This window comes from Peromyscus leucopus, chromosome 4, assembly GCF_004664715.2.
Source record: "Peromyscus leucopus breed LL Stock chromosome 4, UCI_PerLeu_2.1, whole genome shotgun sequence".
NCBI classification, from domain to species: Eukaryota; Metazoa; Chordata; class Mammalia; order Rodentia; family Cricetidae; genus Peromyscus; species Peromyscus leucopus.
Genome location: NC_051066.1, coordinates 132,414,214 through 132,439,886, shown reverse-complemented (window position 1 = coordinate 132,439,886; position 25,673 = coordinate 132,414,214). Strand labels below are relative to the sequence as shown.

Sequence of the window (25,673 nt, the reverse complement as noted above, 5' to 3'; positions counted from 1 at the left end):
AGACTGGAGCTGGGGGATGTTGTTCAGTGACAGATGGTTGCCTGGAATGCACAAGGTCCTAGTCAATTCCCAATACCATAAAACAACAAACGAGGCTTAGGGACCATCATGAAATGATGTGGCTGGGAGGAGAAGGAGTTGAGGGTTAATAATAGGGGATTTCAAGGCTGGAGACATCCCAGGAAGTCCTGCTAGGAAGCTGGGCTGCTGAGGCAAGTCCATTGAGAATCTTGTACGCCTGCAGATCGTCGTGGGCTGTAGGAGGAACTATGTTGTAGTTATTATGGTGATTCATGCAAGGTGATGATGATTCCGTTGAGGAAAAAGGTGAATTGGAGAGGATTGGGGCCATTTGACTTTGGAGACAAAAGGCTAGTCAGTCTGAGACTTGGTCCTGGAGATGGCCTTTTGGATTTCATGCAACAAGCGTATCTAGGTGCTTGAGATAGAGCAGTGCACACATAAATTCTTCACACAGTTTACATTCTATTAGACTAATTGTATAACGAAAATATGAATAGTGAGTTGGATACTGTTATGAAAGCAGTAATGGAGTCTGTGATGTGTCAGTGGTGGTTGGAGTTAATTAGAGTGGCAGGTAAGACTCCACATGAAGAGATGTGATGATGAGTAAGAACCTTGCAGGAGAGGGAACAGTCATGTAGGTGATAAAAACAAAGAGCAGCCCAAGACTGCAGGGCTTTGGACTGGGAATCTGGCTTGAGGAACAGCGAGGTCAGAATGAGTGTTAAGAGAACCACCAGATGAGCTTAGATTTCCCAGATCCTGCCTCAGACTGCTGTGCAGCTTGTATGTTTTCTACGAATGGTATAGTTCACAGTGGGACAGCGGAGGACTTTTTTGTTATTTATTTTAAGGTATGTGTATGTGTCTATGGACTAAATGTATGGGCCAGAGGCATTGGATCCCCCTGGAGCTGGAGTTGTTGGCAGGTGTGAGCCACCCAACAGGGTGCAGGAATTAAACTCAGGTCTCTGCAAGAGGGAGATATTCTCTTAACTGCTGAGCCACTTCTCAAGCCCTTTTGTTTGCTTTTGAGTCAGGATCTCATGTAACCAAGGCTAACTTCATACTGACTGTGTAGCTCAGGCTGGCCTGGAATTCTTGTTCCTTCTGTTTGGCCTCCCAGAGATAGAATTACAGTGTGAGCCACAACTTTGCATTTTTTGTCTGTTTGGATTTTGAGACAGAATTTTAGTTTGTAGCCATGGGTAGCCTGGAACTCTGTATGTTATCTAAGGTAGCCCTTAGACTTAGAGCAGTCCTGCTTATGCTTCCTGTGTGTTGTGATTATAGGCAGTGCCACGAAGCCTGGCGCGACTGTTTTGCCAGGATAAATTTGGTTGCTATATTAATAGCCTGTTGGGGTGGAGATAGGAAGTAGAAGTAGGGATGGCACAGGTTAAGAGACCAGCTGAAGACTATTGCTATTTCTAGGCAGCATAAATAGCGGCTTTGATAGATCATGACAGGGAATGACGAGGAGTAGACTTCGACAGCTGATTAGAGATTAGAAGAGTCAATGCGGGGGATGGATCCCAACTTGCAAGATGTAGGGCCCCGGAGTTGGAGGGCATCGTTATCAGCAGCGGCTTTTGGGGAGCAGTATCTAGACAGTGGCTTCACTGGAGACTGTTGGAATTGAAGTATGGCCTGGTTCTGACTTTGGGGCAGGTGCTAAGAGAGCAGAGTGAGATTGATTATTCTCTGCAGTGGTTAAGACTCAAGTCCTGGGTCTGGGCAGCATTGGTGAGATCACAACTGTGTCCTGTGCCGTTGAGCTCACTTAGGGCTCAGGGTGTGGAGGCTGCCTGTGTGAAGCCTGCGGCTTCCCTTCCTGGGCTGGGAACTAGAGTCAGTGAAAGATGGAGGAGAGACCCTGATGCTTGACCCGGCTCTTTCCCCCCACCCAGATGGCCCACTGTGTGACCTCGGTTCAGCTGTCCGTTTCCTGTGACCATCTCATTGACAAGGATATCGGCTCCAAATCTGACCCACTCTGCGTCCTTTTACAAGATGTGGGAGGGGGCACCTGGGCTGAGGTGAGACGGGCCTTGAAGGTTACGGTCGTTGAGGGAGGGTAGGATTATGTTTTGGGGTGACAGGTTTGTAACTGATGCTTAGTGGCCTCTTCCCACAGCTTTGCCGGACTGAGCGAGTCCGGAACTGCTCAAGCCCCATGTTCTCCAAGACTCTGCAGATTGAGTACCACTTTGAGACTGTCCAGAAGCTACGCTTTGGAATCTATGACATAGACAACAAGACACCAGACCTGGGGGATGATGACTTCCTAGGGGGAGCTGAGTGTTCCCTAGGTCAGGTATGTAGGGTCAGGGATTAAGAATGTACCATGAAGTAACCTCGGAGGTTGGATGTGCCGATCAGGTGGGACCTAACCCTGTCTGAGGTCCTGAAGCCTCTCTCACCTCATTTTTCCCCAGATTGTGTCCAGCCAGACTCTGACTCTACCCTTGATGTTGAAGCCGGGGAAGCCTGCAGGCCGGGGAACCATCACCGTAAGGAATAAAGCCTAGGCTGGGAAGCAATTTATGTGATGAATAATTCATGAGGTGATGTAGTCCTCTCTACCCAGGTTTCAGCCCAGGAGTTAAAGGACAGTCGTGTAGTAACCATGGAGGTGGAAGCTAGAAACCTAGATAAGAAGGTGTGTCTGGAAGGAGACCCTGGGGATCCAAGAATGAAGGGGACAGAGGGCTGACACGGTGGCTGTCTTTCTGAGTCTTATAACTGGGGTCTCTCTGGCATCGGCAGGACTTCCTCGGAAAATCTGATCCATTCTTGGAGTTCTTCCGACAAGGTGATGGGAAGTGGCACCTGACATACAGATCTGAGGTGTGGCTCCTGGTGTTGGCTGGCCTGGCATAGGAAGGAGAGTATCTCCAGGCTTTTTGATTAGCAATTTGGGAACTGAGGGAGAAAGACTGTGGGTAGGAGAGGGTGGGAGCTCTTCATGGGCCAGGCCAGGGCTCACTCTCCTCCACCCCAGGTAGTCAAGAACAACCTGAACCCTACGTGGAAGCGCTTCTCAGTTCCCCTTCAGCATTTCTGCGGTGGGGACCCTGGCACACCCATCCAGGTGAGGAGTTTACCTTAATAGACTGATGAAGGGAACAGATCCTGGGAAGGGACTTAGTTGCTTGCCCTGTGTCTCCTTTATACATAAACATACCCTCTCTCAGGTACGCTGCTCAGACTATGACAGTGATGGGTCACATGATCTCATTGGTACATTCCACACCACCCTGGCCCAGCTTCAAGCAGTCCCAGTAAGTATTGACTGTTTACAGTGCTTTGGTGGGCCTAGAAGGCTACTGCCCAGGGCAAGTCTGGCCAGTGTGGCTTAGGTCCTTGGCTGATGCTGTGATGGTTTCCTCCTGCTGACCAGGCTGAATTTGAATGCATCCACCCTGAGAAGCAGAAAAAAAAGAAAAGCTACAAGAACTCTGGAACTGTCTGTGTCAAGACTTGCCGGGTAAGACGGTGACCCATGCTGAGTTCTGAGCGTTGGACCCCATGATGCTAGGCCTCTATTAGCCACAGCCTAACCCCGGTTTCCCTTGTAGGTTGAAACAGAGTATTCCTTCCTGGACTATGTCATGGGAGGCTGCCAGATCAACTTTACTGTAAGTTGCTGTCCTAGAGGCAAGTGAACAGGCCTGAAGGCTAAGGTAGCCTTTATTTACCTCCATTCTTGGTCTCTTCCCAGGTGGGTGTGGACTTCACTGGTTCCAATGGGGACCCATCCTCACCTGACTCCCTGCACTATCTGAGCCCTTCGGGAGTCAACGAGTACCTGACAGCACTGTGGAGTGTGGGCAGCGTGGTTCAAGACTATGACTCGTGAGTTCTAGGTTCTGGCCACTCCTATACCCAACACTTCTCAGCCTCTGGACTCAATCCCTTCTCTGCTTCTTTTACAATTCACTGTCCTCCACAGAGACAAACTGTTTCCAGCATTTGGATTTGGGGCTCAGGTACCCCCTAATTGGCAGGTAAGCTCTCTTCTTTCTTCTCTCTATTCTCATTTTTAGTATCAGGATCCTAATCCCAGAGTCTGTGGTAAATTTATTTATTGCTTGGCATCCAGCTACAAGGAGAGATATGGGGATCCGTTCTTGCAGGCTGGTATACAGCAAGTGCAGGGCCAGATTGCTTCTGTGGGAACCTTGCCATATATCAGAATGCCCTTGTTTGGATTTTGTATTTTGGGGCTTGAACCCAGGGCCTTAAACATGCTAAACATGCACTCTACCAACTACAGTTGAGCCCCTCAAGAGTGTCCTGTTTCATGGCACAGAAAAGTCTGTGGGGGTGGTTAATCTACAGAGATGGCTCAGTAGTCGAACCCTTGCTGCTCCTCCAGATGACCAAAGTTCAGTTCCCCGTTACCCACACAAGATGGCTAGCTACCTGTCACTTGGCTCCAAAGAGAACCCAATGCATTTTTCTGATCGCGTTGGGCACGCACCACACAAACAAATATCAAAAAGTCTTAGCCAGGCATGGTGGTATAGAACTTTAATCCCAGGACTCAGGAGGCAGAGGCAGGCCAATCTCTGTGAGTTCAAGGCCAGCATGGTCTATGTAGTGAGTTCCAAGACAACCAGGTCTACATAGACCTTGTCTGGGCGCTAAAAAATGGTGTGTATTGGGGGAGGGGGGCGGGATTCAGGATGCTAAAAAGGAGGGGAAGGTAGGAAGGAAGAGTCTCATTTTTTCTCTCTTTTTGGTTTTTTTGTTTGTTTGTTCTGGCTGGCCTAAGTGTACAGAGATCCCAGTGCCTCTCTGTTCTGGGATTAAAACTGTGTACTCCTATACTTAGCCTTTTTTGTTTTTTTTTCCTTTTTGAAATAGGTCTTACTTTATAACTCAGACTAGGTTTAAACTTGCAATTTTCTAGTCTTAGTCTCCTGTGTGCTAATTTTAGAGGTTTGTAACCCACACCTTGTTCAGTCATTTTCATTTTTGTCCCCAGGTCTCACATGAATTTGCCTTGAACTTCAATCCCAGTAACCCCTATTGTGCAGGTAATTCCCAATTCTGCAGTGTGAAACGGTTCCACCTCTGAGGAGTGAGCTTTCATGGGGAGAGAAGATGAGAGAGGCTGGAGCTAGTCCAGGGGAGTTGAGTTCATCTCATTACTGAAATGACGTGGGGCAAGTTGCTTACTTCTGTGTGCTTTGGTTTTAAAATAACAAATTTCCTGGGCCTAGTGGCAGAGCTCTATATTCCCAGCTACTTAGGAGGGTGAGGCAAGAGAATCAAAAGTTCAAGGCCTGCCTGGGCAACTTGGTCTCAAATGAAAAGGTGGAAAAAGGCTGTGTGGGCTGTCTCCGACCTCGTGGGCTGTCCCCGACCTCGCTGTGCTAAGGATGGAGTCCAGAATTTTATATACACCAAGGAAGCATTCTGTCCCCGACCTCGCTGTGTTGCTAGAGTTTTCCGCCTTGCCCACAGTCAGGACAAATCTTTGTCACCCGCCAGTCCCACAGCCGCTCAGACCCAACCAAGTAAACACAGAGACTTATATTGCTTACAAACTGTATGGCCGTGGCAGGCTTCTTGCTAACTGTGCTTATAGCTTAAATTAGTCCATTTCCATAAATCTATACCTTGCCACATGGCTGGTGGCCTACCGGCATCTTCACATGCTGCTGGTCATGGCGGCATCTGGCAGTCAGTCCTTCTGCCTTCCTGTCCTTTTATTTCTCCTCTCTGTTAGTCCCGCCTATCTTTCCTGCCTAGCCACGGCCGATCAGGTTTTATTTATTAACCAATCAGAACAACTTGACATACAGACCATCCCCCAGCACAGCCAAGTGCAGACCATCTCAAACACCTGCACTCAGGCCCATGGTCCTAATCATCCTCTATGCGGACCTGCTGGGTAACGCCACAAAGAACCCAAGAAGGGCTCCCACAGGACATACAGAACATCCCACAGCATCGCTGTGCTAAGGATGGCATCCAGAATTTTATATACACCAAGGAAGCACTCTTTCGCTGGCCACATCCCCAGCTCAGTGGACGTAGATGTTTTGTGTGAACTCCCGAGCTTTTTTGTAAAGACCCAAGATTTGGGGCTGGAGAGATTACTCCGCAGTTAAGAGCACTGACTCCTCTTCCAGAGGACCTGGGTTTAATACTTAGCACCCACATGGCAGCTCATAGCCATCTGAAACTCCAGTTCCAGGGGATCTGACAACCCTCACATAGATACACATGCAGGCAAAACACCAATGCACATAGCCCTTTACCCTAAATACTTCAAGTATGTTCCTAAAGTCAAGGATATTTTTTTTTTAATAATTCTATGTTACTGGAGATTGAAGCTAGGCCCTTGTATATGCTACGTAATTTGCTTTACCAGAGAGCTATATCCCAGCCCCTTATTACTTTTATTAAATTTTTGTTAGCATGTGATTATTTCATTTTGACTTTTTTTTTTTTTTTTTTGCATTGGAATCAGGTTCTTGTTTAGCTCACACTAGTCTCAAACAGATCCTTCTGTTTCCATCTCTCAACTGTTGAGATTATAAGCCCATGCTGTTTGCATACATGTATATCTTCTTATTACACCCCTAGCCCTCCCTCATCCACCTTGTTGCTGGTCCCCTCTCCTATATAGCACCCGGATCTGCTTCATGTCACATATTTTATTATTCCATTGCATTTTTTTTGTTTGTTTGTTTTGTTTTGTTCTTTGAGACAGCATTTCTCTGTGTAGCCCTGGCTGCCCTGGAACTCACTCTGTAGACCAAGCTGACCTTAAACTCAAGAGATCCATCTGTCTTTGCCTCCTGAGTGCTGGGATTAAAGGAGTGTGCCACCACTGCCTGGCTCTATTACCTTATCTTGTGGGCCCCTCCCTTTATAAAACACTCCCCCTCCCATAGTCCCTTCTTTTATAACCTCAGAATATATTACATACATATGTTTAAATCTAAATTCTATGTCTTCTCAGTCAGCCAAACTTTTTTTTTTCCTTCTTGAGACAGAGTCTCTCTCTGTACTCTGGCTGGGATGGCCTAGAACTATGTAAGCTAGCTTCAAACTTGGTGACCCAGGCCAGGGGTTGTGATTCACTCTTTTAACCCCAGCATTTGGGAGGCCAAAGCAGGTGGATCTTGCCTTGTAGGATTAGTTCTCCCCCTCTAACTCTGTGTAGTTCTGTGGATGGAACTCAGGTTGCCGAGCTTGTGCACCAAGTCCATTAGCTGCCGAACCACCTTGATGGCCGTATTTGCTTTTGAAGGTCTTCCTGTGTTTGCCAGGCTCTCTTGACACTCAGTTCCCAAAGTACTAATACAACAGGCTCTATACTCCCTAGTTCAGAAAATAACTATTTTGTTTTTATTTTTTCGAGACAGGGTTTCTCTGTGTAGCCCTGGCTGTCCTGGAACTTGCCCTGTAGACCAGGCTGGCTCCTACTCAGAGATCCACGTGCCTCTGCCTCCCGAGGGCTGGGTTCAGAGGTGTGCATCGCCACCTCCCAACTCAGAAAATAACTCTTAATCTGGGTTTTAATTCAAGATATTATTTATATCAAGTGCTGTCTTCTTTGCCCCTTAGTTTCATTTGTTGGATAATGCTGTGTCTTGAGAGATAAGGGTGAAATATTCCCAGGTTTCCTCATCTGGGCCTAGATGGGCAGGTGTAAGGTCTAACTTCATCCCGTGAGGTCTAAGGTCTACAACTTGACAGCATTTTCTGCTGTTCTTTGTAGGCATCCAGGGCATCGTAGACGCCTACCGTCAAGCGCTGCCCCAAGTCCGTCTTTATGGCCCTACCAACTTTGCACCCATCATCAACCACGTGGCTAGGTTTGCAGCCCAGGCTGCACAGCAGAGGACTGCCTCGGTAAGAGCTGGGGATAGCTGTGGCGCTGAGGTGGCGAGGACTGGATAATGAGGGGTGTCTCGTCAGTGGGGATGTGTGGCTGGTTTGTCGGGAGGGTTGGGAAAGAGGATTTGCCTCAGTACAGGAATGAACTTGTCCCTAGCAATACTACGTACTGTTGCTTTTGACTGACGGCGCTGTGACAGACGTGGAGGCTACATGTGAGGCTGTGGTCCAAGCCTCAAAGCTGCCCATGTCCGTGATCATTGTGGGCGTGGGTGGTGCTGACTTTGAGATCATGGAGCAGCTGGATGCTGATGGTGGCCCTCTTCGTACACGCCGTGGAGAAGCAGCTACCCGGGACATAGTGCAGTTTGTGCCTTACCGACGGTTTCAGAATGTGAGTAAGGTTTGGGGGTAGGGTTGAGGTCCAGTAGATAAAGTCTGGCAAGGTTGAGTTTTGGACAAGGCGTAGACCCTGGGAGACTTGCAGGCCCTCGTTGACTTTGCCTTTCTTCTCCTGACAGGCTCCACGGGAGACACTGGCACAGACTGTACTTGCAGAAGTGCCCACTCAGCTGGTTTCCTACTTCAAAGCCCAAGGTTGGGCCCCATTCAAGGCACCTCCAGCTCCAGCCGCGGGCCCTGCACAGCCCCCAGAGGCATAGGTTCACTCGGAGAGTAGGCTATGGTCAGTCTACTTCAGCCTGCACCATCCTCTGGGCCATGGACCAACCCTGCACATTCTTCACACTTTATAGTTGATACTTTTATACTTGCTTCTGCTATTGCTGCTCTTGACATACCTACCTGTCCCTGACACCATTTTATTCAGGAAAGACTAGTATAAAGATCACCCACTTTGAAGGGTTACAGACTGGTATAGATAGCCTTGCCTACTTTGGCCTTGAGTCTTAGTCTGTTGACCTTGGGCTTGTTCAGTGAAAGGTCCCTTTGGTCTGATAACCCTATCCAGGCAAATTGGGTCTATTCACTCCAGAAGCATACTTTGAAAACACAAAGCTTGAATACAAAGTAAGCGTATGCTTGTCCCTTCCTCTGGGTGGAGCTGAGCTGAACTGGGCACATGGACAAGATGGAAGGTGCTCCGCCTCATGAGAGGGGACAGAGCTGAGAGATCCTCTTCACAGCAGAGGGAGGGCTGTTAGACTCTTGTGCTAGCTCCGTTCCTTGATGTTTTGGGGGACACTTGTGTAGCCCAGACTTGCCTGCATTTTACCATCCTGTCTCAACCTGGAATTAGAGACATGTACTACCATGTCTTGTTTACAGTCCTAATTTTTTTATTTGACATAAGATCTCATGTAGCAGCCGGGTGGTGGCGCACGCCTTTAATCCTAGTTCTTAGGAAGCATAGGTAGGTGGATCTCTGTGAGTTTGAGGCCAGCCTGGTCTACAGAGCGAGTTCCAGGACAACCAGCGCTGTTACAACAGAGAACCCCTGACTTGATTTAAAAGGGTCTCTTATAGCTCAGGGTGGTCCTACATGTATAGCCAAGGATGACTTGTATTTCTGGTGCTCCTAAGTGCTAGGATTATAAGCATGCCCACTGTGTCCTGCTTAATACCTTTTTATATTATTAGAAATTTAACATGTATGTTCATTGTGGAAACACTTTATAGGAGGGACACATCGTAACCCCACTGCCCAGGCTGTCTTCAGATTCTTTGTGCTCAGGGATCCTCCTTCCTCAGCATAGAGTAGATGGAGCTATGGTGCACTTGGTGCCTGCTCTAAAAAACAGATTTTCTTTTGCAGGGAGAAGGGAACTTTTAAATGCAGAATTAAAATTTCACTCAATCTGCCAGTTAGTCATGGTTATGCACAACTTGAATTCCAGCACCCAGGAGGCAGAGGTATTTCAAAAAAATTTTTTCTAACCTAATCAGACATTGTTTCAAAACTGGGTGCGGTACATACCTTTAATCCCAGCACTCAGGAGGTAGAGGCAAGTGGATCTCTGAGTTTGAGATCAGCTGGGTCCACAGAGTGAGTTCCAGGACAGCAAGAGAAACTCTGTGTCAAAAAAACTAAAGGAAAAAATTGTCTCAAATATCAGTATCATAAAAATAGATAATGGGCCAGGCAGGTGGTATACACCTTAATCACTCAGGAGGCGGAGGCAGGCGAATCTTTCTGAGTCAAGGCCAACCTGGTCTACAGAGCGAGTTCCAGAACAGCCGGAACTGTTACACAGAAAAAAAAAAAAAAGGGAAAAATAGATAAAGGGAACAAAGCTTGGTGGCTCATGGTTGTAATGCCAACATTTGGAAGTCTGGGGCAGGTAGATAGCTGAGAGTTTGATGTAGACTTAAATTATACTATGAATTTCAGATCAGATTTTAAAAAACCTTTAAAAAAAGAAATCACATATATTGTTTGTATCTGGTTTGCATTGATTTTGGATGCCTTATCAAAGCTGCCTTGTCTCCTTTTCCAGGCCTATGCTATTCTTATAATAACCAGAATTTAGTAATCCCCTGAGATTCTGATTCCTTTTGTTCTGCTTACATAGATATTTGAGGAATTGGTTCCTAGATGTGGAAACGATAGATCACAGGATATTTACGATTTCAGCAGGTATTACAGGTAGCCTTCTGTGAACGCGATATTCCCACTCATTCCATTTGTCAGCTCATACTCACCTTGAACTTCCTTCCACATGTAGACGAGGTATCGTTCATACATTTATTTCATCCTCAGCAGCCTGCTCCTGGGCTCTGTGTCAGAGTCTCGATTGTTCTTTTCAATATGTTCAGTCTGTTCCCTCAGCTGTTAATGTTTCATGTTTTTATATGCAATATGAAAATTTTATTTTTATATATGCTAATCTGCTTTTTAAAATGTATCCATATATCAATAATAATAAATACGCCTCAGTGGCTGCATTTGTTTTTTTGTTTTGTTTTGTGTTTGGTGCTGGGAATTGGGCCCACTAGGGTCTAAGTCATGCTAGAGTCAGGCCCTACCACTTAGTTTATCTTTGAGTATATGTAGGAGGCTCTAGAGTTTAAAGACATCTTCTACTACACAGTCTGAGGATAACCTGGGCTATATTAGACCCTGTTCAAAAAAGAGAGGATCTTAGGAGATTGCTAACTGGATTACGTGCTTGCTTGTAGAAGCCAAACCACCTGAATTCTATCATAGAGTCCATGTAAAGGTGGAAGGAGAAAATTAACTCCACACAGTTGTCCTCTGCCCTCCACACTAGCAATGGTACACACACTCATTAGACGTGTATGGAAAGTGTGAACAGAAGCTGAATGAGGTAGTTCATGTCTATGGTCCTAGCACTGGAGTGCCTGAGGCAGGAGTATTGCCTTGAACTTTATGCTAACCTGGGCTACACAGTGAGTTTAGGCCAGCCTTAGATGGGGAAAAAATGAAGTCTTAAGGATTTTGCTTCCTATGGTTAAACTGCCCTCTGTGTATGTGTACTGAGATTTGAATCCAGGACCATGAGCTTTTGCAGACTAGGTAAACTGATGCTCTGCTAGCTCTATTAATCCACCTGTCACTGCCTCTGCCTCTAAGTGCTGGGATTAAAGGTGTGCACTACCATGTCCAGTCTTCAGTCCTATTTTTTTCATTTTAGTTTTCTTGAGACAGGTTCTATGTAGTACTGACTCCTGGGCTCAAACTCAGAAATTCCTTATCTTTGCCTGCTGAATGCTGGAATTAAAGGCATCTGGATATCACCATGCCCAGCCCTTAGTCTTTTTTTTTTTTTTTTTTTTTTTTTGGTTTTTCGAGACAGGGTTTCTCTGTGTAGCTTTGCGCCTTTCCTGGAGCTCACTTGGTAGCCCAGGCTGGCCTCAAACTCACAGAGATCTGCCTGGCTCTGCCTCCTGAGTGCTGGGATTAAAGGTGTGTGCCACCACTGCCCGGCTCCTTAGTTCTATTTTTAACCTTAGTTTTAATTTGTTCCTACTACATTAATTTGTATGTGTGCATGTGTATGTATCATGGTACATATGGAGGTCAAAAGCCAACCTGTGGGATTGGTTCTCTATTGTAGGAGTCCCAGAGACTTGACTTCAGCTCATATGACTTGGGGGCAAGCCCCTGTAACCCACTTGAGTCATCTTAATGACCCTTAATTTTTTTTATTACATTTAAATTTTTTGTATGAAAGTGCCACAGCATGTGGGAGGTCAGAGGATAGATTTGTGGAGTTGGTTCTCTTGTTCCACCATATGGGTCCCGGGATTAAGTTCTAATTGTCAGGCTTGGTGGCCTTTCCCTGCTGAGACATCTCTTTAGCCCTAGCCTTGGCTTTTGTTGTTGACTTTTTATAGGTTTGGGTGTTTTGCTTGCTTGAATGTACCACATGTGTGCCTAGTGTCTGAGAAGGCTAGAAGAGGGTTTCAGATCCCCTAGAACTGGAGTTACAGGTGGTTGTGAGCTGCTGTGGGTGCTGGGAATCAAACTCATGTCCTCTGGAAGAGCAGCCAATGATCTTAACCACTGGAACCATCTCTCCAGCCCCCAGACCTCAGGTTTTGAGAATGCTTGGTATGGGCACTTCCGTCTTCAATGACAAAATACTATCACCCTAATTTAAATAGGTGGCTAAGTGTTCTGCCTCACATACCAGTAGGAAGGACCCCAACATCCAAGATAAATAATGCTTTTCTTTTTTTCTTTGCTCATGCTAGTTTCTCTTTTCTACTCTTAGGAACTAATTATTTGGCTGCCTATTTGCACGGCCCCCCTCCAGTTCTTTTAACCATTACAGTGAAGATTCGTGAGTCTGATGAACTTCAGATGACCTACACCTAAGGCTAGTAATGACTAGCTGCGTGAGGGCTACCGAGCCTAAGTCAGCTTTGACTCAGAAGGATTCCTAGAAATGTCCAGATCTTAGCTTTTCAGTGTTTGCCAGAGGAGAGTTTCCCCTCTATTTGTACACAGGAGGAACTGAGGACATATCCAGGATTTGGGGGTAGGGATTGAACACAAGTATGGCTTCAACTGCCTGGTAGTTCTCCAGTTGAAAAGGGATGCCTCCCGAGGAAGGCCCCATTCTTGTGTTCCTTTTCACTAGTACAAGTAGAGCTCGTCTGAGCAGTTTTGTCTGGACTGAGGTTCAAGCTGCATCTTGTATAGTATAGAATGTCTACAACACCGTCTCTTGCATATTGTAGGCACTGTAAACACCAGCTGCTGCTGCTATACCAGGAAAAGAGGATGTGTTGAGGGCCATATTCTGCCATACTGACCTGCCATAGGCAGCCAGAGCTTTCCCCAAAAGGTGGCCTCTCATCACTGATGCCGTTTTCTTTAGCACAAATCTCAATTCTACTCCAACCATCAGCATTTTTAATGGGGCCCCCCAGTGACCCCTGTGGCATTGTCCTCTGCCCACTCTGAGATCCGCACACCATGGGCACGGACTCGATATAAGCATGTGAAACGTGGATGGCCCCAGTTGCTTAGAATCTGAATCTTCACCTTGGGGAAGGCTGACGGAGGGTCATTCTGGGGAGACAAACGAATCGTGCCAACACCTGCTCTAAGACTGTCCTCCCCATCAGTATCCACTGCCCCATTTAGCACTCTCACCCCAGAGATAAACACACCTGTAGGTGGAAAGTCTGAATCTCAGATTTCTGCACATCAAAGATGAATTTTCCCAAGAGCACTTCAGTCTCATCATCAACTTGGAGCCCCTGTTGGGTGAAGAGTGTATGGAGGAACAGTGAGGTACAGGGGGAAGGGAGAGAAAACAGCTTGGTTCAGGATCTTCAATGTGTTCAACAGCTGCATGTGCTCTGGCTTGTGTTCTAATGCAAGGTATGTAGTGTGGAATTAGACTTGAAGAAACCAGCAACAGCCGGGGTGTCCTAGCACCAGGGATGCTAAGCCAAGACTGTAAGTTTAAAGTCAGCCTGGGCTGCACAGAATGACCCTGTCTTAAGCAAACAAACCAGGCTATTATAAAGTTGTTAGCAGGGCTGGAAAGATGGCTCTTGCTGGGGACCCAGGTTGGGTTCCCAGCAACCACATGGTGGCTCACACTGTTCTTAGCTCCAGTTCCAGAGGAATCTACCACCCTCTTCTGACTTTTCTGGGGCACTAGGAATGTACATGATGCACATACTGGCAAAAACACTCATATCCTTTAAAAAGTTTTTAAAGAAATCATTCTATTATCCCTCGTCAGACAACATATCTTCATAGCTTTTACAGATGCAATGAAATAATGTGTCTGGAGCTTGGCAAGCCAAACGAATCTGGATCTAGCTATGCTCATTCCAACCTGTAGCAGCCTGTGAGTGTGTGAGATGAGCAAATAATGACAAGTGCTGGCAATGGTTCTCACCACTGCCGAGGGGGTTCTGAACAAAATTCCCCACCTCCTGGCCTCAGCCCCACTCACAAAGACTGCAAAGTCCCGGGGTGCGCTGCTGGCTCCGCCTGTGTGTGCCACGGTGGGTGGAGGATGCTGCAGGGTGATGTCGCTTAACTGCACATGGCCTGGCAGTCGGATCACCACCTGGCCTTTATCACCTTCAAAAGCCCAGCAGTTTCCAGGGAACACGTCTGGCTGTAGGGGTTTGGGCAGACCGTCAGAACCCAGGACAGACCCCAGACCAGACGGTACTGAGGATGGGGGCAGCCTGAGCTGCATAGCAACACTGCCCTAGAGCTGCTGCTCAGCCCAGAGCTCTGCCCTCTGCCCCGACCTTGTCTAACCACAGGAGACAAAGCTGAGTCCCCAGGAGTTTCACTCCATCCTTGGCTTGGCAGGAGCCTTCCCACACCATGCCAGACCCTGTCCCCGGCGGGGCACCTCTCGAAGCCAAACTGATCTCAGCTCCCGTCCTCTCTCCACTAAGCTGATTCTTGCCCTCACCCTGGCTCTGCCGTTGATACCATCCCCAGCTCCCTGGTTCCAGGCCCACCTCCAGTATGACCGAGGGTGGCCGTGCATAGTTCCAGAAGCTCAAGCGATTCCAGAAGTAGGCAGTGTTGGTGTCCTCATAGTCACTGGACGTCTTCTCCAGGTCGATGGAGGCTCCTAGAATGGGCAGAAGTCCCTTTCAGAGGCTCCTAAGCTTTCTCAGCAATGAGGCTGTCTATGACCCACCCACCTCCAGTCTGTTTCTTTCCACATGTCTGTCTGTGTCTTACCCACAGAGCTCAGTGCATAGTCAGGTTTCCGAACGAAGTCCTCATTCAGCCTCTGGAACACGAGCTTGGCCACTCTCTAAAGAGGCAGAGGGTGGACCAGGAGGGTTTGGGGCTAGTTTACATTGGGCCGGCTTCTCAGTAACTCAATATCCAGAGATAGGACCTTAAGGGCCTTAAGAGTCCCCACAGAGGGTGTCTGGGTGAAGATTCATCTCAAGACCCAGGATGTGGCAGTTCCAAAGAGCGTCCTTGAGCGTCCGTCACAGCTGGGGCCCTGAGCCCGCATGCAGGGACTCACCTCACTGTGGGCTGCACGAACGCTGGACACCTCCTTGTGGAGTTTATTCAGTTCTGCCTGGAGCTGCTGCAGCTGCTGGCCCTGAGAGTGCACGCGCTGGTGGTACTGGCTGGAATGGAGATGTAGCAACGTGGTTAGCTACCTGTGCCTGGGCGCTCCTTTCCGAAGTCCCCCCACAGATACATTTCCAGAGCCGCCTGCCCCCCTTTACCTCAGAGTCAGCATCTCCTTAGGTTCCTGGGGAGGGAGGGACAAATAAGCGACCTTCTCCCAAGTCAGCAGGGTATGGCCAGACTCAGGGGCCTCCCCTCCCATTCTCAGTTGGCCTCTGGGGATTACGCTCAATGCCCTGCCCCCTCCCAGTAGCCCAGGGATCCCCCCCCCCCGCGCAACCTCCACCCCACCTGGGGGCTTAGTCTCCCCAACTCACATTCTCCAAAGGGGGGACCAGGTACAGGAGACCCCACCAGAGTGCTGGAGAAAGAGAAGGGCATCCTCTGGTATAAGGGGACAGGGAGGAATGCAAGGGGGCTGGGGTGGTGGCTGGGGCCGCAGAAGGACGGTGAGCCACCAAGCAGGGGTCAGGGTGGGCAGAGGGGCACAGGGACAGGTGAGCTGGATTTGGCTGCAAACCTGCAGAGCTGGGGCCCCAGGGAATCAAAGCTCCTCACCTGCCAGAAAGACACTCAGAAGCGACGCAGCAGTGAACAGGAAGCGGATGGAACAGACCTCCCTGAGGAACCGGGATGGAAGCTGATGCCTTGAGGCCCTAACCCACCCTAGCCTCGACCCCAGGGTCCTAGACCCAGTTCCCGGGCACTCGACCAGATAGGAATCAGCTCATGGCTTGGTGGGTCCCAGCCCTGCTGCCCGTCCGTCCCTGCCCCGTCTTCCTCTGACCTGTACACACTGACCAGCACGTCTCCAGTCACTGATAACAACACGCTCAGCACCTGAAAGAGGAAACCTGGGGGCCGGGACAGAGAGGGCGAACCATGAGGGGTCAAGTGGTGCAGGTTCACAAAGGCTTGGGAGGGACGGGGCCGGGGGGCGGGCAAGGTCCTGGGTCTCAGGAGACAAGAATGGGCTGGAAAAACGAGATGAGGCTGGACACTCGGATCCGGGCTCGGGCAGAACTGGGGTTCCGAGTGCCAGGTCAGAGGGGTTCGGGCAGGAGAACTGAAGTTCCGAGTGCCAGGTCAGAAGGGATCGGGCTGGATTCTCGGATTCGGAATCGGGCAGGAGAACTGGGTTCGGGCAGGAGAACTGGGGTTCCGAGTGCCAGGTCAGAAGGGATCGGGCTGGATTCTCGGATTCGGGCTCGGGCAGGAGAACTGGGTTCGGGCAGGAGAACTGGGGTTCCGAGTGCCAGGTCAGAAGGGATGGGGCTGGATTCTTGGACCCGGGTTCGGGCAGGAGAACTGGGTTCGGGCAGGAGAACTGGGGTTCCGAGTGCCAGGTCAGAGGGGATCGGGCTGGATTCTTGGACCCGGGTTCGGGCAGGAGAACTGGGGTTCCGAGTGCCAGGTCAGAAGGGATGGGGCTGGATTCTTGGACCCGGGTTCGGGCAGGAGAACTGGGGTTCCGAGTGCCAGGTCAGAAGGGATGGGGCTGGCCCGGCTCGTACTCAGGAAGCTCTTCGACACCCGCGGGGTAGGCATCTCCTGCCTCAGATCCAGGGCGGGGAGAAAGCTGAGCTGCTCCTCCAAGCCTGCCGGAGATCCAGCCGGTTCTGCGGGAAGCCCAGGGCTTCATTGAGGTCTTGTGCAGCAAGCTCGCACTTCCCCCGGGGCCCGGGCGCAGGCTCCCGAGCCTGGTGCCAGACGGCTGGGCGGCCTCTCCAAACAGCGCCTCGAGTCTGCCGCACCCCCGTGCCACGCCCCCTGCGCACCCCCAGACCCGCCCCAGCCGGAGTCCCGGTGGGGCCGGGCCCCAGGTCCGGGAACCCACTCACGCCGGCGCTGTGGCGCCTCCTCAGCCATGCCCAGTCACAGGATCTCCTCCGCCCCCTCCCGGGACCGGCCATGGCACCGTGCCTCGCCCCTCAGGGACTCGGGTTGAGCGCGCCCCCTTCAGGCGCGAGGCCGGAACTGCACCCAGGTCCGCGTCGGGCCCCGCCCCCGCGAGCCCGCCCCGCCCTCTCGCCCCCGGGCTGGACCCCGCCCGCACCCGAGGCCCCGCCCCTCACGGTTGCCGAGCCACAGGCGGTCTGCCCATTGTGGCTCCGAGGCGCCGGCTTCGGCCAAGAGCTTCCTGCCCATGGGGCTCCTCCGGACACTTCCGGGCTTAAGGAGGGCTCGGCACAGCTCGAGCCCCGGGTCCTTCTGCCCTCGGGCTGCTCGAGCTCCGCGGACCGGGGCCCATTGCTGTCCCCCGAAGTCACGCTGTGGGAACTACTGCTGTTGTCGCTGGAGAAGTCGGGCGCTTGCTTGTGAGAGGAGGCGGCCGAGTCTGGGCGGGGGCTCCGCCGCATCCTTTCCTGGGGCCGCCCCCCCTGGGAAGCCGCAGTCGCCGCAGCCAAAGCCCTCGGGCCTCCCTCAGCTGCCGCGCGCAGCCGCCGCCGCCGCCGCCGGCCGGGTCCGACCCTGCGTGAGCCCCGGGCGGCGCGGTCGACTCAGCCCTGGCGTCTGCGACCTGCCCGCTGCTGCCGTCACAGAGGAGGTGTGTCACAGAGCCGCCGCGACGTCACTGGGAGCCCGGAGACCTGTTGGCGGATGGCTTCGTGGGCGTGTGTGGGCGTGCGCGTGTATGAGTGTGTGAGTGTATGTGTGTGCGCGTGTGTGTGTGTGTGTGTGCGCGCGTGTGTGTGTGTGTGTGTGTGTGTGTGACCGGACGTGATGCCTGCTGTCTCCAGTCGCTCTCCACCCTCGTTTTTGAGATAGGGTCTCTCTTCCTGAACCCGGGTCTCACCGTTTTTTTTCAGCTAGGGCCTGCAAGACCCCATGGATCCTCTTGTCTCCGCTCCCCCAGAGCTTTTGATGACAGGCATGTGCCCTAACACCCTTCCCTTCTGTGGGCCCTGGGGCTAACAACTCGGGTCCTCAGGCTTAGGCAGCAAGCAGTTTATACACTGGGCTATGTCAGCCCCTTCACTTTGTTTCTCAGCCAAACCAGCCAGTCCTAGGGATTACAGGCCCCTGAGCTCTGGCCTCGCTTTTTACTAGGGTGCTGAGTCTCTGCACTTGGGTCCTCAGGCTTCCACTGTAAGGACTTCGTTGGCTGTGCCATCTCCCCAATCCTTTATGTATTTTGGACATGAGGTCTTGCTGGCTATGTAGCCCATGATGGCCCTAAGTGCCTATCATTCCCACTGCAGTGTTAACTTATGAGGATTTTTTTTTGGGGGGGGTGGGGAGTGGTGTTTCAAGACAAGGTTTCTCTGTGTCCTTGAACTCGATCTGTAGTCTAGGACTCAGAGTTCCCAGAGTTTCTACCTCCAGATTAAAGGCATGTGCCACCACCGCTGCAAGGATGGGGATTTTGTTGTTGTTGTTGGTTTTGTTCACTTCTGTATCCTTCAAGATAGGTGTAGCCTATAATGAGTGCCCAGATATTTAGGAATATTTAGTAAATATTAGGAGGGAGCAGAGCATCATTCAACACGTTAAAAAATTACTATGTTTTAATCACCCCTCTATTTTTTAAAGAGTCTCACTATGCAGCCAAAGTTGGTCTGGTGCTCAGTCCTGCCTGCCTGTATCTCCCAAGCACTGGGGTAAAAGGCAGGACCACACTTCCAGCTCTCTCTTCTCTCTCTCTCTCTCTCTCTCTCTCTCTCTCTCTCTCTCTCGCTCTCGCTCTCGCTCTCGCTCTCGCTCTCGCTCTCGCTCTCGCTCTCACTCTCTTTCTCTCTCTCTCCTCTCTCCCTCTCCATCCCTCCCTCTCTCCCTTTCTGTGGTGTATGTGTGTGTCTGTAGATTAGGGGACAACTTTTGGGAGTCAGTTTTCTCTCTCCACCATGTGGGACCCAGGCATCAAATTCAAGTCTTCAGACTTGGCAGCAAGTGCCTTTATGCACTGAGCCATCTTGCCATCTTAGAATGTACATTTAAACAACTACATGCTCAATCCTAATTAAGGTCCACACCAGAAAAAGCAATGTGCTAAAACCTTGGTGGGTTGGAGCCAAGGGCCCTAGAAAGCCATGCCATGTGACAGAACTCAAGAGGCAAATTTATTGGGGGAGGAAGGAAAGGAACGCAGAGTGCACCTCTGGGGGATAAGGCTGAGGAGAGGAGGAATAAGAGAGGAAGAGAAATGAAGAGGCGGGAGAGGGGGAAGAGAGGAGGCGCAGATGTGGCCTCGTGAAGAGAGAGAAGAAGAGAGGTGAGGGAGGTATTTGCTGCTGTGGGATGGTTTTTCTGTGTGCTGTGAATATGTGTTGCTACTGTTGGTTAATAAAGAAGCTGTTCTGACCTATGGTAAGGCAGGATAAGAGCCAGGCGGGAAATCTAAGAGAGATACTGGGAGAAGAGGGCGGAGTCAGGGCAGATGCCTAAAGGATGGCCTCTTACAGTTATCAATTTAAAAGACTGTTTCTTCTCAATACCTTTACAAGAAAAAGACAGAGAATAATTTGCCTTCACGGTACCTACTTATAATAATTCTCAGTCGGTTAAGAGATATCAATGGAAGGTTCTCCCACAGGGAATGTTAAATAGCCCAACCCTGTGCCAATATTTTGTATGACAGCCATTGGACATAAACAATTTCCTCAGTCTATAGTTTACCATTATATGGACGTTTTACTAGCTGATTCAAATGTAGATACTTTAGAAAGAATGTTTGAAGAAGTAAAGAAAAATTTGCCTTGTTGATTACAAATTGCTCCTGAAAAGATACAAAGAGGAGAGTCTATTAATTATGTAGGATGTAAAATAGGTCTACAAAAAAAATAAGATCCCCAAAAGTGCAAATCAGGAGAGATCGATTACAGACTCTTAATGACTTTCAAAGATTATTAGGAGACATTTCCAATCTACTGAGTACTATTGGGGTAAAAAAAATGATGAACTGAGAAATTTGTTCAAAACCTTAGAGGGTGACAAGGACTTAAATAGTCCAAGAGAATTATCAGTTGAAGCTGAGAAAGAACTGGCTTTGGAGGAAAAGAAAATACAGGATGCACATGTGGATCATTTGGATCCAAAGCTTGATTACATTTGGGTTATTTTAGCCTCTAAGCATTCTCCTACAGGAATTTTAATGCAGAGGAAAGATATTATATTGGAATGGATATTTCTACCAAATTAAAAACTTATGTGGAAAAGATCTCTGAGTTGATTTCAAAAGGAAAATTGACACTTTGTCAATTAGCAGGAATAGACCCAACAGAAATTTAACTAATGATGAAATTGACAAATTATGGGCAGAAAGTAAAACTTGGCAAAGAGCTTGCAGTAATTTTTTGGGAGAGATTAACAACAAATATCTCAAAAGCAATAGAATTAAACTTATAAAGATAACTAACTGGATCCTGCCCTGAAATGTACAGGAAACACCAATATCTGGAACCCCTATATTTTATACTGATGCAAACCAAAAGGGAAAGGCAGGTTACAAATCAGAACATTTAAGTAAAGTGGTTCAAAGTCCTTATAATTCTGTCCAAAAATGGGAATTATATGCCATTCTAATGGTATTAATGGATTTTTCAGAAACTCTCAACACAATTACTGACTCTCAGTATGCAGAAAGAATGGTCTTACACATTGGAACTGCTGAATTTATCCATGATGAGTGAGAATTAACTTCATTATTTATTCAGTTACAAGAAATAATCAAGAATAGAATCATCCCTTATATATAACACACATCCGATCCCATACGGCTCTGCAAGGCCCTCTAGCACAAGGTAATGATGAGATTGATCAGTTATTGATAGGAAATGTTCTGGGGGCCCATAAAAAACATCATGTCAATAGTAAGGGTTTAAAAAAGGATTTTTCCATAACCTGGCAACAAGCCAAGGAAATTATAAGGAAATATCCTACTTTTTCTTTATACACTCAAACTCCATTACCAGAAGGATGTGTTTCACTTTGCAGAATTTGGAAAATTGAAATATGTGCACCACACTATTGATACTTATTCAGTATTTCAATGGGCAACCGCTTTGAGTTCTGAAAAAGCTGATTCTGTAATCATGCATTTGCTAGAAGTTATGGCCATTATGGGTATTCCTATACAAATTAAAACCAACAATGCTCCAGCATATGTCTCTGGTAAAATGAAATAGTTTTTTGCTTATTACAATACAAAGCACATTACAGATATACCACATAATCCTACAGACCAAGCAATCATAGAAAGATCAAATCGAACTCTAAAGGATATGCTAAATAAACAGAAAGGGGTAACAAAACCTCCAGAAATAGGTTACATAATGCTCTATTAACTTTGAATTTTCTCAGTGCTAATGAGAAAGGAACAGCAGCTGCAGAGAGACATTGGATAATAGGAAAAAACTATGGATTTACAGTAGCCTGTATAAAGATGTGCTAACCTCAGAATGGAAACCAGGATATGTGTTACGTTGGGGACAAGGTTTTGCTTTTGTTTCCACAGGAGAAAAAAAGCTATGGCATACCATCAAAATTGATAAAGGTTTGATTTGAACAAGAGAGACCTCTTAATTAAAAGAGGTGATAGTTCATTAACTAGCATGACCATTCAATTTAAACTAACTTATACCACTAACAAATGCTTTTCATTTGCTCAGATATAACTTCCCAGAAGGGAACCTCCACAAATTTAGAGTTGGGGAAGGGTTTTGCTTTTGTCTTTCAGGAGAACGAAGGCTAAGGAATCTGAAGAACACTAGACAAATGAGATATCTTAAGACAAAGGACAAATCATTCAGAAAAAAATGTCCTAAGAAAAAGAGTAAATTGGCCTATTGGTATATCACATATCTAACAGGATAAAATTTCATAAACCTTCCTAAATGTTTGTTTCTGCTGTTATCTACAGACACATAATGCAAATGGTCCCTATGTATTCCCAGTTCAATTAAAAATTAAAGCTATCTTTGGAGTTGGAGTGTGGCTCTCTTCTCTAAACCCAAGCATGCTTGTTAAAAGAAAATACAAAATCTCTGTATCATATCAGAAGAACCACCTGACATGGGACAGAACAAAAACCAAGATTAAGGTACTGTTCTATTGCTATTAATCTCATGATCCTTTGGTTTTATTTTGACTCTTTTAAACCTTTCTTTCTCTTTCTTTTTTTTACTCTGAGACAGGCTCTGTGTAGCTTTGGAGCCTTTCCTGGAACTTACTCTGTAGACCAGGCTGGCCTTGAACTCACAGAGATCTACCTGCCTCTGCCTCCCGAGTGCTGGGATTAAAGGCGTGTGTCACCACTGCCCAGCTAAACTTTTCTTAAGGTATGAATTTTATATCAAAATTTATAAGATTAATATATGTATATATATTTTAAACTTTTGTTGTGATATTAATGGTCATGTAGAGTACTAATTCTAGAATAAAGGCTTCATTAGCTTCCTGTACATGTTTTCCTGTTTGAGTCTCTATCAGTTTTCTGCAGTGAACCATGACCATGCCTAACAGTGACTTTGAAGTTTCCAAAAAGATGATGGAACCCCACAATGATGATTCATCAGGATGATGATAACACCACCAAGCTGACAAATACCACCCAAAATTGGCTTTGGATTCCAAACTGCCCAGGACAATATCAAGATGGCTAGCTGAGGTGACACAGCCCCGCAGACTACTCCAATCAGTGCCTGACCATAATCCTACATTTTCTTTGTGTCCAGTGCCCCCAATTAGCAGGAAGTAGCCTAGAAAACTGCATCCATATTCCCCCAAAAATGGATTATGGATGTTTGTCTTTGTTTAGGGTTTGGCTAAAAATTGTTATTGGTCATAGTCAATCTCTTTCTAGAAGAAGAAGGGGATATGATAGAGAAATGTATTATATATAAATGATAGGATAAAAGGGTAGATTATTGAATTTACTCTGAGAAAAAGAGAATATGGATATGGTAAGAGAAAAAGGTAGATTATTGCATGTACTCTGAAAAAGAAAAAAGGGAGATTATGGGTATGAAAAGATAAAAAGGTAGATTATTGAATCTACTTTTAAAAAGCAGCTACTAGTTTTAAATATTTTACATTGGATTGCATTTTTGTGTATTGTATACAAATTTTGTACATATATAGATACAAATTTGAGATTATTTTTGTTAGAACATACTGTGCATATATTTCTAACCTTGTTCAAGGTATTGTACCTATACAACTCATTTAATAATGTAATGCAATTTTCTAGTCCTTGAAAGTTACTATTAAAAACTAATATATAAAGAAACGTTGCCGGGCGGTGGTGGCGCACGCCTTTAATCCCAGCACTCGGGAGGCAGAGCCAGGCGGATCTCTGTGAGTTCTAGGCCAGCCTGGACTACCAAGTGAGTCCCAGGAAAGGCACAAAGCTACACAGAGAAACCCTGTCTCGAGAAAAAAAAAAAAAAAAGAAAAGAAAAGAAAAAAGAAACGCAAGTTAGTAGTTAGTCATTACAATCAAACTTGTAGTCATGTTACTCAAGTTTTCAAGGTCAAACAGAGATATATTTTAGATAGACAGGCCATCTTCAAATACTTCAGAGATCTACAGAACATGACATTTAAGATTTTTTTAGTAACATAGATTATTTTTTTTTTTAAATGACGTGACATGTCTGCTCCTGGCAGCACCAATCTACTTCAGAAAAGATAATGGGCATCAAAGAAACTCTTTATGGAGTTTACTTTCTTTGTGGCAAGTTAGCCACTGGTCAAGAAAGTGCCTTTGCCTCAACTGCTGACAGTATGCTGTCCAAATGGACAAGCAGGATGCAAAAGAAAGGACTGCTGATCCTTGCCAAGACAAGGTAGGACAGCCCTTCAGAATATCCTGCTTCACAGATGAGTGTGTCAGATATGCTAGGCCTGTAGGCCAAAGATGGATGCTCCAACATTGCAGAGGAACCTTGGGTGTCTGTACAGACAGCCAGCTATTTTCTGTCATTTCTCGCATTTTTTAGAAGTCTTTGGTAATCTTATTTCCTTGTTGGGTCTCTGATGGAATTGACGATTAGATAGTTATAGTTTTCCTTGTTAACAAATTAAGAAAAGAAACTCACTAAAGAGGTGTAAAGTGTTTAAGTTTAAAAGACATCAAAAGATAGTTTGGGGTTGGTAATGCAAGTTAGGATAGAAAGTAAATTAGGTACAATATTTTGGACTCACTAAAATAGCATAAATAATGGAGTATTTTTCTCTGAGTCTGTCAAATGTTTATGGACTGGACATTATTAATGTAATTCTTGACTGTATATATTGTATGTACTTATTGCACATATTGTATATGGTTTTTCTTATATTAGTTATAACTTTCTTTTATTATTTTAGATAAAAAAGGGGAAATGTGGTGATATATTATGTACCCTAATAAAATTTTCTTGAATACAGAGGCTACCACAGAGATCCACAACTGGCTAAAATTCAGAGACTAAGTGACAATGTATTGTCAGCTCCAATTGGTGTATCTGAGTAGGGGACACAGAGGTCCTTGTGCTCACAGATAAGCACTAAAGGAACCAGGAATGTTGAACACACAGTGTTGTCTCTTCAAAGGAAGAGGTGTATAACCTGCTTTCCACCCAGAAGAGATACGGTTTATAGCCTGGTGACCTTAGTGCTGTCTGTATGGCCAGGTCACACCTGACTCCCCTAGACTCTTATGTTTGTCTCAGTCATCCTCCCTAGACCCTTATTTGAGCATTATTTCTCAGTCAATAGAACCTATCTTTATGGGAAGGTCACAGGTACTTTCCAATGACCTTTGCACTGTCTGTATGACTGAGACCACACCAGATCCTTAAGATGTCACATACTGTTGATGTAACCAACCGTCTTATTAAATAAGAAACACAGAAACAATGTAAAAGAGAAAGCCGAGAGGTCAGAGCTCAGAGCTAAAATCTCACCCTTCCTCCTGCTGTCCCAGCTTCGCGAAAAGAGACCTACTTCCTGTCGGTTCGTTTTTTTATAGTATGTTGTTCTGCCTTCTCATTGGTTGTAAACCCAAACACATGACTGCCTCGTCACTGTCTGAATGTACAGCCCCCTAGGTCTTAAAGGCATATGTCTCCAATGCTGACTATATCCCTGAACACACAGAGATCTTATGGGATTAAAGGCGTGTGCCACCACCGCCACACTCTTGCTATGGCTCTAATAGCTCTGACCCTGAACACACAGAGATCTATGGGATTAAAGGCGTGTGCCACCACCGCCATACTCTTGCTATGGCTCTAATAGC

The 25,673-nt window shown here is 47.1% G+C and overlaps 2 protein-coding genes across 10 annotated transcripts in view; one reads left to right on the top strand and one right to left on the bottom strand.

Moving 5' to 3' along the window:
• Positions 1-10,265, top strand: part of Cpne1 (copine 1) — a 41,473-nt gene extending 31,208 nt beyond the window's left edge. For 5 of the 6 annotated variants that reach the window (XM_028888998.2, XM_028889000.2, XM_028888997.2 and 2 more), the window contains 15 exons: positions 1,935-2,063; positions 2,162-2,341; positions 2,463-2,537; positions 2,615-2,686; positions 2,794-2,874; positions 3,029-3,118; positions 3,222-3,308; positions 3,428-3,514; positions 3,606-3,665; positions 3,749-3,882; positions 3,980-4,034; positions 5,018-5,069; positions 7,769-7,902; positions 8,045-8,281; positions 8,409-10,265. In XM_028888998.2, coding sequence (XP_028744831.1) covers positions 1,935-2,063; positions 2,162-2,341; positions 2,463-2,537; positions 2,615-2,686; positions 2,794-2,874; positions 3,029-3,118; positions 3,222-3,308; positions 3,428-3,514; positions 3,606-3,665; positions 3,749-3,882; positions 3,980-4,034; positions 5,018-5,069; positions 7,769-7,902; positions 8,045-8,281; positions 8,409-8,549 — 1,614 coding nt within the window. In that variant the 3' untranslated portion in view covers positions 8,550-10,265. Of the gene's footprint in view, positions 1-1,934; positions 2,064-2,161; positions 2,342-2,462; positions 2,538-2,614; positions 2,687-2,793; positions 2,875-3,028; positions 3,119-3,221; positions 3,309-3,427; positions 3,515-3,605; positions 3,666-3,748; positions 3,883-3,979; positions 4,035-5,017; positions 5,070-7,768; positions 7,903-8,044; positions 8,282-8,408 lie in introns of those variants that run through there. The other variant, XR_003736541.2, reaches the window with a different exon arrangement.
• Positions 10,266-13,205: 2,940 nt separating this feature from the next.
• Spag4 (sperm associated antigen 4) lies at positions 13,206-18,017 on the bottom strand. 4 transcript variants are annotated; one of them, XM_028888967.2, is made up of 12 exons: positions 17,511-17,986; positions 16,969-17,073; positions 16,242-16,308; positions 16,013-16,074; positions 15,772-15,815; positions 15,553-15,578; positions 15,342-15,450; positions 15,044-15,119; positions 14,815-14,930; positions 14,289-14,456; positions 13,489-13,578; positions 13,206-13,387 (listed from the first exon to the last, which is right to left on the bottom strand). In XM_028888967.2, the coding sequence occupies exons 1-12, from the start codon at positions 17,812-17,814 to the stop codon at positions 13,229-13,231; spliced, it is 1,326 nt and encodes a 441-aa protein (XP_028744800.1). In that variant the 5' UTR covers positions 17,815-17,986; the 3' UTR covers positions 13,206-13,228. The 4 variants fall into 4 exon arrangements, 2 of the variants coding, with proteins under 2 accessions (XP_028744800.1, XP_028744802.1); XM_028888969.2 differs by having other exon boundaries at positions 17,530-17,709; XR_005091424.1 differs by lacking the exons at positions 13,206-13,387; positions 13,489-13,578; positions 14,289-14,456 and adding an exon at positions 16,695-16,830 and having other exon boundaries at positions 14,896-14,930; positions 16,242-16,607; positions 16,899-17,073; positions 17,511-18,017.
• Between the last annotated feature and the right edge of the window lie 7,656 nt (positions 18,018-25,673).